At 43.3% G+C, this 12,781-nt stretch overlaps 1 protein-coding gene across 1 annotated transcript in view; it reads left to right on the top strand.

Moving 5' to 3' along the window:
- Positions 1-12,781, top strand: part of LOC126466705 (inter-alpha-trypsin inhibitor heavy chain H4-like) — a 151,143-nt gene that overhangs the window by 31,156 nt on the left and 107,206 nt on the right. The window contains exons 3-4 of the mRNA XM_050096403.1: positions 6,390-6,500; positions 9,158-9,296. Of these exons, the coding sequence (XP_049952360.1) occupies positions 6,390-6,500; positions 9,158-9,296 (250 nt within the window). The remainder of the gene's footprint in view (positions 1-6,389; positions 6,501-9,157; positions 9,297-12,781) is intronic.

Here is a 12,781-nt window from a genome sequence, read left to right as displayed (position 1 = left end):
GATACAGCAATACGGAAGAGCTCAGTAGGCAGTACAGTTGATGAGGGCTGGACATCTCTAAAAAGGCTATCACAGAAGTTGGGAACGAAAACATAGGAACAAAAAAGGTAACTGCGAAGAAACCATGGGTAACAGAAGAAATACTTCAATTCATCGATGAAAGGAGGAAGTACAAAAATGTTCCGGGAGACCCAGGAATAGAGAAATACAAGTCGCTGGGGAATGAAGTAAACAGGAAAAACAGGGAACCTAAGACGAAATGGCTGCAGGAAAAATGTGAAGACATCGAAAAAGAAATGATTGTCGGAAGGACAGACTCAGTGTTCAGGAAAGTCAAAACAACCTTCGGAGACATTAAAAACAAGGGTGATAACATTTAGAGTGCAAGGGAAATTCCATAGTTAAATGCAGAGGAGAGAGGGGATAGACCAGGGGCGGGCAGGAATCCTGCACATGTGCGGTGCACTTGCACGCGTGCAGTTAACAGGTGTTCCAAGTGCACACAGGGGCAAGCTGGCCACCCGCTTATCTCCCATCCCCACCATACCTTCTGTCCGCTCCTTCATCTGTAATGCGTTTTGTTTCCTAGCTTGCTTTATTGAGTGAATGAATAAGGCCAGTAGGAGTGCTTGAAGGAAATCATGGTTTGAAAGAGTGCCTATTACCTACGATACGTTTTATTTAATTATCACAGGTGGAGTTTACAATACGTTTAATATCTGGAACAAAATTTCTACATACAGACAAACACAAACAGTTACGTAAATTTTCATCACTGATGTTTGCTCTTAACCGAGACTTATTAATTCAGCAAATGGTTTTCCAGCTCTCGCAATATTAAGCGCAGTCTTATAACTTTGCACATACCGCTGGGCTATTATTGTTGTCGTCCTGAAAACTTGAAAACAGTGCTCCATAAAATTTTAAATCAGTTAGATGAGAGACATGACGAGAGAAAGTCGCATATCTCTCGTGACAACAGCAACTACGACAAATTCAAATGGCTCTGAGCACTACTGGATTTAACTGCTGTGGTCATCAGTCCCCTAGAACTTAGAAATACTTAAACCTAACTAACCTAAGGACATCACACACATCCATGCCCGAGGCAGAATTCGAACCTGCGACCATAGCGGTCGCGCGGTTCCAGACTGTAGTGCCTAGAACCGCTCGGCCACTCCGGCCGGCCAACTACGACAGATTCATCTGGTATCGTCAGATCGCTCTTCTTAAGCTCAGTCAATTCCCCATCCACTCGGAATCCGACAATAAATTGTACTCGTCCTTGTGAAATTTATTATAATTGCCTTCAATACTAAACTTCCGTTGACCAGCGAGAATGCTGCCACCTATTAAACATTTCGAATTTTCACGATTTTGCACAAAGAAAAAATGATTCTCCCATTACTTTTTAAAAGATAGCAAATCTCCACTTCTCCGTTTCTTAAAATACAACGTTCACTACATAGTGTTCGCTTCGCATCAACGTCCGCAGCTTAGCCTGGCACTACAATGCCGCAACCTGCCGGCTGTCGCCACAGCCCCGGTCGACGCCTGCACGCGAGCAGCACACGTGCAGCGCTGTGCGCTCATGAGCCGCGTGCAACGTTTGCCCGCCCCTGGGATAGATGGAGATAATACTTTGAAAGCCTCTAGGATGGGGAATATTTGTCTGACGTGATAGAATAAGAAACAGGAGTCGATTTAAATGAGATAGGGGCTCCAATATTAGAATCAGAATTAAAAAGAGCGTTGGAGGACTTAAGATCAAATAAGGCAGAAGGGATAGATAACATTCCATCATAATTTCTAAACTCATTGGGGTAAGTGGCAACAAAACGACTACTATCGTTGGTGTGTAGAATGTATGAGTCTGGCGACATACCATCTGACTTTCGAAAAAGCATCATCCAAACATTTCCGATGACGGCAAGAGCTGAAAAGTGTGAGAATTACAGCACAGTTAACTTAACAGCTCAAACATCCAAGCTGCTTATATGAATAACATACTGAAGAATGCAAAAGAAAATTGAGGATGCGCTAGGTGACAATAAGTTTGGCCTTACGAAAGGTAAAGGCACGAGAGAGGCTATTCTGATGTTGCAGATAACAGTGGAAGCTTGACGCAAGAAATATCAAGACAGGTTCATAGGATTTTTCGACCTGGAAAAAACGTTTGACAATGTAAAATGGTGCAAGATGTTCGAAATTCTGAAAAAGGTAGGGGTAAGCTATAGGAAGAGACGGGTCATATACAATATGTACAACAGCCAAGAGGCAATAATAAGAGTGGACGACAAAGAACGAAGTGATCGTATTAGACAGGGTGTCAGACATGGATGTAGCCTTTCGCCGCTACTGTTCAATCTGTGCATCGAGGAAGCAATAATGGACATAAAAGAAAGCTTCAGGAGTGGAATTAAAATTCAAGGTGAACGGATATTAATGATGTGATTCGCTGATGACGCTGCTATCCTGAGTGAAAGCGAAGAAGAATTACATGATCTGCTGAACAGAATGAACAGTCTAATGAGTACAGAGTATGGATTGAGAGTAAATCGAAGAAAGACGAAGGTAATGAGAAGTAGTAGAAATGAGAGCACCGAGGAACTTAACATCGGGATTGATGGTCACGAAGTAGATAAACTTAGTGATTTCTGCTACCTTGGCAGCAAAATAACCAATAATGGACTGAGCAAGGCTAGCACTGGCAAAAAGGAGATTCCTGTCCAAGAGAACTCTAATAGTATCAAACACAGGCCTCATCTTGAGAAAGTAATTTATGAGGATATACGTTTAGAGCACAGCACTGTATGGTAGTGAAACGTGGACTGAGGGAAAAGCGGTACAGAAGAAAATCGAAGCATTTGAGATGTGATGCTACAGACGAATGCTGAATATTAGGTGGATTGATAGTGTAAGGAATGAAGAGGTTCTGCGCAAAGTCGAAGAGGAACGGAATATGTGAAAAATACTGACAAGGATAAGGGACAGGATGATAGGACATCTGTTAAGACATCAGGTGGTACTATAGGGAGCCGTAGAGGTCAAAAACTGTAGAGGAATACAGTCAGCAAATAATTGACGACGTAGGTTGCAAGTGCTGCTCAGAAGACTGACTAAAAAAAAGAAGAAAAAAAAGAGTGGTAGACGTAACTAGAGGTAATTGTTTAAGTGGTGGTATCAATTCCCACGGTGTTGGGAATAGAAGATTATGAGTACAGCGTCCACCAGAATCCCGGCACACACAGGTTGTTCAAAAAGTAACATGGTCTTTTTGGAAAATGGCTACGTTACAGAAGTTCTTGAAAAGCGACTTCCATAACATGATTCACATAATGTGATTTTGCATATTCTTAATCAAATGTTGTAACGCTTGATGAATTGCAGCAGTAGAGTTTCCAGCTGCGTCTGCATAGAATGACGGTCTTACAAGCATCATCATTAAGGTATACCTGCGAAATAAAGACGGGTGGGGGTAAATCAAGAGACCGAGGATGTGACAACCTCTTCGAAATCACTGGGATCGTTCATCCAAGAGACCCATAGCGTTTTGGCAATATGAGCCGTAGCATTGCCCTGTTGAATCCATGTGTAGTGTGCTTCATATTCAGGAATAGCATTGACGACCAATAGCACGATCTGTATGTAGCGGACACTGTTAACTACGACAAGAAATTAATTGTGTTTATGGCTTTCTTTGCAGAGAGATCCCGTATTGGATGTTCGGCCACTTGGCGCTTTTCATTTGATTCCACTTCGGCGACTTGCGCGTCGATGATGATACGATGATGAGAACATCACACACACACACACACTCCCTAGCAGAGAAAATTGTCGACCCGGCCGGGAATCGAATCCGATGCCCCGTGATCGAGAGTCACGAACGCTAGTCATAAGACCATGAACAACTGACCACTGCTTCATGAAAGAATGTGGTGAAGATTCGCTTACGTGACACTGCACACGAAACAACTACTTTTTGTGCTTACACAGCGGGCCTATTCAGTTCTGTGGATTTTCAATTTTATAGAATGACATAACCATGAAGGTGAAACAATGACTCGGCAGATGACAACGAGTCAGCGACTTCCTAACCGCAAGGCGCAATTGATGCAATCAACCAATGACAAGAAACTACACATTTTCCATCGTATTTGGGTGACAACCAATGAGCAGCGTGCTTCTTCAGGGACTTGTGCACTGCGTTGTGAGAGTTATCAACAGAGAGGCGAGGCTGGCTGGATAGAAAACACGCAGACTTCATGGGACTCGATAAGTACGCAGCTTCCGCTTCTTTCTACATTTCTGGTGTTAACTCATTCGGTCAACACCTTTTTGTTGCACCTGCTGCATTTCCTGTCTTCTTGAACTTAGCTAACAGTCGCTTGATGGCAGTCTTAATAGCTACACCTTTACCATACTTTTCTGTGACGGTCCTATGAGTTTAGGCATGACTGGTCTCTCGGACGTGTTGAGTGAGACTGAATACTTTCTGCTGTACCGTTTGGGAATGTTTACTTCAGTTATTCAACCATCACAATTGCAAATAAAATAGAAACGTTTCTCCACAAGCCTGTGTTTTAAACCCTGTGGAACTAAGATCTAGAGGAAACACTGATTAGTACTGTATAATTGTATATCATCCATCCTAAACTCCTGTTATTCCTGTAACGACATGGAAACGTGCTCTTCCAGCAGAGCGATGTACGCGCACTGTGTGAGTTGACGCAACGGCAAGCTAGTGGATCGTAACTAGGAGGACGGCAGTTCGAACCTTCCTACGGCCATCCATATTAAGGTTTCCCGTCGCTGATGAAGTGCTTAAGGATTGCAAACTGTATTCCGTGTTTGAGATGTGCTTCTCGTCACGAGCCTTGTGACGAGAGTATATTTTATACTTTCTGATTTCTTATTTCTCTTCCGTTGAAAATTAGTACGATAGCTACTCTTTGCCTGAAAATTTCCTCGGAAACGATTTGACTTTCACAGTTGCCATATTAAACAAGACAGAAAAACATCCAGCATACAAAAACCAGAAAAGTCATTTCATACCTCTTCCTTTTTCAAGATAATTTTTGTGTGACTTCTGTGGTCACTAAAAGGTTTATAGCTTTGATTTTTTAAACCTACAATATACAGTATAAGTGAAACACGTGAAGAGGTCAATAGTGGATTTTTACTGGAAAGTGGAGATATAGCTTCTTCCCGAGGGAACGAGTCCGTATGGTTCACGTTGACCCGACAGCCATTCCTGTGCACTAACAGGTTGGTTGGTCGGTTGGGTTGGGGGATTAAAGGGACCAGACTGCCATGGTCATCGGTCCCTTTTTCCAAAGACAAAGAACATCCACAGAGAATAAAAACGAGGAACAGAAGAGATCACAGACGATACAGAACAAGAGAAACTGAGACAAGGACAAGACAAAACGAACTAAAACCACACAGAGTGTGACGGTGGTTGGCCGACCATAGAAATAAAAAAGGAAAAGCCAACCACTTGAAACACATTAAAAAATCAGTTTAAAACCGGAGGCCAAAGGCCAGAATCAACACAAAACAATAAGATAAAAACAGAAACACTCAGATTAAAGAATAAAAACCCCCTGCCCGAATAAAACGTGAAACTAAGTCAGCCATAGCCGGGTCATCTATTAAAAGGGCAGGGAGCGAGTCAGGCAGTGCGAACGACTGCCTGAGCGCAGCTAAAAACGGACACTCCAATAAAACATGAACCACGGATAAAACGGAGCCGCAGCGACAGAGGCGCATCCTCACGGCGCAATAAGTGGCCGTGCGTAAGCCGAGTGTGCCCAATGTGTCACATGATTGCTAATGTATATCGGCGCATACGCTAAGATGATTGAAGACTGATTAAGAAGAAACTACGAAAGAAAATTAATTGCTGTACCAGTAACGGCGGCCATGGTGCTTTCGTGGCGCTAGACTCTGGAACGAGAGATCCCAGGTTCACTCCCAGACAGGGGCAAGGATTTTTTCCTCGTGCCAGTACCAACAGAATGGCGAAAGTCCATTCATCTTGCTGTCAAAATGTGAACCGGAGATCTTTTGCTTTGGGGTAAAAGGCGGTCGGGGCGAGGAACCCGCCATCCCTCCCCATCTTAATGCGACTGCGGATGGGAAGGCTGCACTTTAGCTGCACCAGACCGACTGTCTGGTCACAGGCTTACGCCATAGACTTCACCTTACCATCGATGAGAATTGACTACGTCAATACACAGTGCATGAAGGGGACGTTTCATCTGATGAAATGAGGTTTATGTTCCATGTTGGGTGTTTTGGTGTTAACTATGGATAAATCATTCTATGAGCCCAATGTGTGCAAACGTTTTAAGAGGGAGCGAGTGACGTGGTGGCTGTTGTTACAGAGAGATGGACGACGTCGCGTACGAGGCGTACGTTCGGGGCAAAGAGGAGGCCCGTCAGCAGTACGACGCAGCTGTGGCAGAAGGCCGCGGCGCAGCACACGTCGCTGTCAGGTGGGTACTCATCACTGATGGTGACGTCGTAGGGGCTGCGGCTGGCGCATGCCCACAGTCAGGCAACTACAACACAATTCTCGTCTAATAATGTCGCAGAAGTAGCAATGCACTTCAGAGAACCTAGGACCTTCTGGTAAGTATGTGTGTATTTTTGTTGTAATATCACGTCATTCCCGATAGGACTGGAAACACTTTTGCCACCATATGAAGTCAGATACCTCTCAGTTTGTCGAGTATTTTTTCTTTTTTTCCGCAGCGAGTTGTAAGGCGGAGAAACTGCTTATGCTGGTTCCTCTCTTTTGTCGTATATATAACTGAGACAAGGGAACAAACATAGAATAAATTACCGTGACTTCAAATTAAAATAAAGTCTCGAACATAGCCGTAATCGGCATCACTAAAGCTATAAGCGATAGTTTTGGAAAAGATAATGACCATATGTTTGTATTTTATTGTTTTGAGGTGAAATTTCATTTGATAAGATCCAAAAGTGTTCAGATGTTTGTGAAATCTTATGTGACTTAACTGCTAAGGTCATCAGTCCCTAAGCTTACATACTACTTAACCTAAATGATCCTAAAGAGAAACACACACACCCTTACCCGAGCGAGGACTCGAACCTCCGCCAGGACTAGCCGCACAATCCATTACTGCAGTGCCCAAGACCACTCGGCTAATCCCGCGCGGCTGATAAGGTCCAAACGGTTTATTTTAATATACAAAATATATAAAAAAATAAAATATATAAAAAATGCATATACAATATGTAACAAGTAAGTGTGTAATCTTGGATTTTGGTAGTTTATCCGGGACCTTGCCATTTCTGTTTTACTTGAGCCTTTTGTGGCCAGTGCGTAATTTTTAGGCGTTAAAAAATTGCTTCTGACGAAAATAATTTTATAACTACCGAAACCTAGGTCAAGTATTCTAATTAACCTGTGTTACGCAACTTGTTGGCTCAACCTTTCCTCCTTTCGAAGAATGTTCTGGAGAGTGTAATTGTAGGGGAAGGCGGGGCAAGACGGGGAGGTGGGGTAAGACGGGGAGGTGGGGTAAGACGGGGAAGGGCTATAAGCTACAGTTACAGTGCTGCCATCTGTGGATAGCTACGTCAACATCATTAATACACAGGTCCCAGTGTGTTCACATTGCTGAACCTTAGTTTCGGGGCGGTTTCTGTGAGCTTTGCAAGGTACGTACAACCGTTATACTGATTTGCAATGTTTTACACCTTTCGAGGTCCTAAAACATGTGTTTCAAGAAAGTGATTACCTCCCCTGTTCAACTACAGATATTCATCAAGCTCACACATCTGAAGTTACAAAAACGGAAGACCAAATACCAGAGATGTTGTCAAGATGTAAAACACCTGAACAATTCACAACTGACGATCAAGCATCTGTTTCGTCTAACTTTCAGGTTACCAGCCCTGAAATGGTGTTAGCTATTCCAAAGGTGGATAAAAAAAAAACCAAAAGGAAACCATGTAACAGTCTTGGAAAACCCGTAGATTTAACCGAATCTCCTTATAGGAGTGAACTATCTGAAGAAATTAAACGAAAAGGAGTTCCGAAACGTGCTGAATGTAAACGAAAACTCATCTCAAAGACGTTTAATAAACCTGGGATACCACCAAAAGAACATAATGAGAACGAAAAAGTGACAAACGTTACTGACGTCTTAACCACCCCTTCACGCTCAAGGGATAATAAACTGAGGTCGAATGACAACGAGGAAGAGAGTGAAGAATGTTTATACTGCTATGAAAGGCGGCTGGATACGGTGTATTAGCTGCGGACGCTGGGCCCACGAGACTTGTGCAGGGATAGAAAATGATGACGAGGCTGTCCACACTTGTGTACTATGTGAAAGTAAGAGGCCTAAATAAAGCGTAATACCTGATTCTACAATTCGCAGAACGATGTTTCGAAACCTTATCGTCACATTATTCGTTATTCCAGTCCTTATTTAAGCTTTAGAGATGAATTCATGCTAGTTCCCCATCTTACCCCGCATATGGGTATGTTTCAAAGCGAGATATTTCTAACTAAAAGTAACAAGTTTGCAGGTTTCTTTGCATGCTATTGTAATTCAAGGGTTAAGTAAACAAATGATAAACCTACTTGAATTTGTTTATTTTTGACCCTTTTGTAAGGGTTTAAAGTTAGCTTCCCCATCTTGTCCCGCCTTCCCCTACATATTGACTATACTAATTTTTATCTGAAGTCCTATCAATGCTCTTTATCCGTACTCTTAGCCTGCGACGGATAGCACAAAGTGGTCCTGCTATGATTGCCAACTTTATACTATCCGCCCATGTTAAAGTGCTTATCTAGAATAAAAATCGGATTTCCGATGAAAATAAATACTGTAGGCGATATGTAAAATTTCATTTACCAGTATTTATTGTTTGTTTAGTAACTCTGCATTGATCATATGTATACCAACATTGTATGTAGAATCAGGAAGTCCAGAAACACATGTCTTATTTGTTATTTGAAGTCAGAATAATTTGTTGCGTCTTTTCTTTGTTTCTACATGTATTCTTTGAATAAGTGACTTTGAATAAGTGACTTTCGTTCACTGTATTACATATTTTTTATGCTATTACTGCAGTCCTCTTTAGTTGGCAACGTTATTGTTGAATGTTGCAGCGCACGCGATTCCAACGTGGTACACGTTTCGGTGAACGTTGAGGCGCAGAAAAAAGTAACCTTCAACCTGACGTACGAGGAGCTGTTGCAGAGGGAAATAGGCGCCTACAATCTGCGCATCAACATCAGCCCCCGGCAGGTACGTCCGCCACATGGAAACAGAGAGCAACTAGTGCACCGCAGGCGACGGTCGCTTCTGTCCCATACTGCCCATTCGAGAGCTAGGAATGAGACAGACCCAATATTAATAGCCGTAGGTTCCGTTCAGTTCTACACGCGTATGCAATCTTAAATTGTATATATACCAGCAGCTCCAATAACAATGAAAAAGTCGTCTATGCATTTATCAACAAAATATTTTAACGAAGACCAGTGCTATCTCACTAAACGCAGTATCTACACTGCGGAATCAGTAACAGTACACAGAGCTATCTCATACATAAAACAGTATCCTGCCACATATGTTCTCTTGTGCAGTGTCTTTCGCCGTTGTGCAAGGCAAATACGAACCCTGTAATACAGGAAACTCTGTGGTATCCCTCTGGGAGTCGAACCACGAAGGCATTCCGGGCAGTGATCAAGCTGATACATTACTTCAGTAAACCTCTACAACTGACCCGTTGCAAATACAAATCCCAGAAGCTGACTTGCGCACTCACCTAAGACTCCATATTCTACAAAACTGGGAAGAAGAGTGGATAACCAACACCTGATCCGAAAATCTGGAGATGATAAAGGGCTCCCCCCAGAAATGGAGAATGTAACTTCTCCCCAATAGAAGAAAAGCTAGAATCTTAAGTCGCATCCGTATCGCTTACATCTCACACCCTCACTCACTCTCTCTCTCTCTCTCTCTCTCTCTCTCTCTTTCACAGACACACACACACACACACACACACACACACACACACACACACACACACCACCACACACACAGCTACATAGTACGGCAAGAGTAACATCGCCTGTGCATCTACGGAATGACCCTGATACACCGCCACACACTTCTAGCGTGTCCAGACTCAAGTAACACACGGCGTAGATCAGAACTCGACCAGTCATTTCCACAAATCGTGTTAGACGAGGCAACGACAACAGCCCGCGTTTCATTCTCCCTGCGAGGAGTTTTCAACATTTGTTTTATTAGTCTACTTATCGTATAGATGTGTGAAGTGGACGCTACCTATAGCTTGTTTTACCCGATAAGGGTATTCACCCAGTTCCGTCCCCGTCCAGACATAAATGTTACCCCACTGTATTGGAGAAACACCCATGTGATATTTGTCCTTATCAGCCGTTATACGCTGAATGACATTTTGCTTTTTTACGGTATCCTCTCCTGGTTTCGGTCATCGAGGGGGCGAGGGGGGTAATGGAGTGAAGCGCGGGGCGGCCTAGGGGTACACCTTGTGCCACAAGGCTTGCCCACGGCAGGTTTCAAAAGCGCACTCATTCCCGCTTCTCTACCTTTCCCTTCTTTCCTCTATATTCTCAGCTCACTATTTTGTCTACGTCGTTTCTCGCAACAATGTCAGAGTTCTTGACCCGGCTGTCGTCTATATTATGCCTAAAATGTTGCTGTTGGCTCGTTGATTATGACGAAAGTGAGAAACTCTCTCTACTGCATAACAGGCCAAAATGAGAGCTACTGGAGAAATGCGAATGCGATGTGGTTCTCGAACAGCAGTAGTTTAGTGGTAGTGTTGGTGCGATAAAATTTGTTTCACAATAACGAAAGCGCTGTATTATTTCATTATTAGCACACTCACCAATGACTAACTTCAACTCACTGTCACATGACACGTGTGACGAGATGAACCACTTTGCCATCACTGATTCACTACTTACGTCGAAAGCAAGGAAATTAGTTTAACGTGAACTATTTTACGAAATTTTGACTGTGAATTTATCGGAACATTTAACTTGCAAACGCAGTGTATTAATTTCAAATATTTTTTTTTAAATTGTAAAGTTCCTGTATGACTACGGAAGTTAGTGATATGATCTGTATGAGAAACCGATCAGCAAGCTCAAAAGTGTATGTAGTACGTTGTAAATAATGAAAGAGCAGGCTGTAATACTGCTCAGTTGTTAATTACAGCCGGCCGGCAGAAGTTAAGTCCCATAGTGCTTAGTGCCATTTGAACCATTTCTTTGGTTAGTTACGAAAAACAAATATGCTCGCACTTGCTCCTGAATATGCTGTAGTATGACGATGCACGAAACGCAAACATAGTCCTTCTAGTTATACAGCTGTCAAATTTAAAATTTCCACCGGTATTGTTCCTCGCACCAATCACATGCGAGTAGCCTAGCTTCTATTAGTCGAAGCTCGGAATCTAATGTCGGATGTCACACATTATGAAGCTACCACAAACTAAGCTGGACATGTGAACTCTCCCAGTATAAGTACTGCGTACGTAGGTAATAATGCACCCTTCCGAAAGAATAATAAAATAAAAATGAAAGATGGAGGCGGTAAATATCAAAAGCTACAGCCAGTAGTGGGATCAACAATGTCAAAAAACTGGTTACAAGTTCATAACAAAGAAAATAAAATTACAATCTGAACTACTGAATAACCTTTGAGCCTATTTAGAGGAATGGAGCGCTTTGAGTTGCAGTTTACAATGAGTATTCGGCAAGTAAGTTCCGATCAGCCGCGAAATGGAAACCACTATGAAAATGAAAAATGTTTTATTTGCAACAGTTAGCTACAACTTCGAGTTACTTATCTAGATAGCCGGCAATCCGACTTACACATTAGTCGTACCGTTGTACCGACTTTACAATACCCTTGTCATAGAAGGCAGCCGCCTGCGCTTTCCGCCAATTCTCTGCACTACTTTACAGCTCGTCCTCTGTGCCTAAATGTTGCCTTCATAGCCAACTGTGCATGTGAACAGAGTGAAAACTCAGAGCGTGTTATTCACGGGCTGTATTTTGATGATCACCCACTTCTTACCATCGAAAACGCTGCAGGAACATCTTCAATGCCCCTGCAGAATGCGGCTGAGAATTGTCTTGGAAAGGAAGAGTATGACAGTTACGGGTTTAGGAAGACGCAGCCACGGCCCGCATTGAGCCTCTCTGCACGGCCGACAAGCGAGGAGTGGTGCCGCTACGCGGTCACTCATCTCCGAGCACTTGGCTACGACGCACGCCCGCCAGACGCCGATGGACGACCTGGGCCCTAGCCCGCGCCATGTCATCACTGACAGCGCGGCAGGGGCTCCCACATCAGTCTGGGACTGATCTCTTATGACGAAACTTGGCATGACACGGTATCCGATTGCATGATACCCGCTTTCTAACATAACCTATCCTTGCGTGACCTATCGCAGTCAGCAAGACATCCGCTACTGCTCTTACTAACAGACCTAACTATCGGAGAGGTTTTTTTTCCCTTGGTGCTTGCCTTGGCACTTTTTTTCCTCTGCCCTTAAAAACGGCTACCCTTCGTTCGATTTTCGACCCAATCTATCTCCAGATGAGCGCGTATAAATGGCTGATCTTAGCCAGACGTACGCAAACATCGCGGTACCCACATCCTGCGACAGCTCACATTAGTGAATACTAACCCTTATGCAGAGATGGCAGTAGACCTTTTGTGTTGGCCATCAT

The sequence above is a fragment of the Schistocerca serialis genome, chromosome 1, assembly GCF_023864345.2.
Source record: "Schistocerca serialis cubense isolate TAMUIC-IGC-003099 chromosome 1, iqSchSeri2.2, whole genome shotgun sequence".
Classification (NCBI taxonomy): Eukaryota; Metazoa; Arthropoda; class Insecta; order Orthoptera; family Acrididae; genus Schistocerca; species Schistocerca serialis.
Note: the sequence above shows the minus strand (reverse complement) of the source record. Positions and strands in the feature narration are given on the sequence as shown.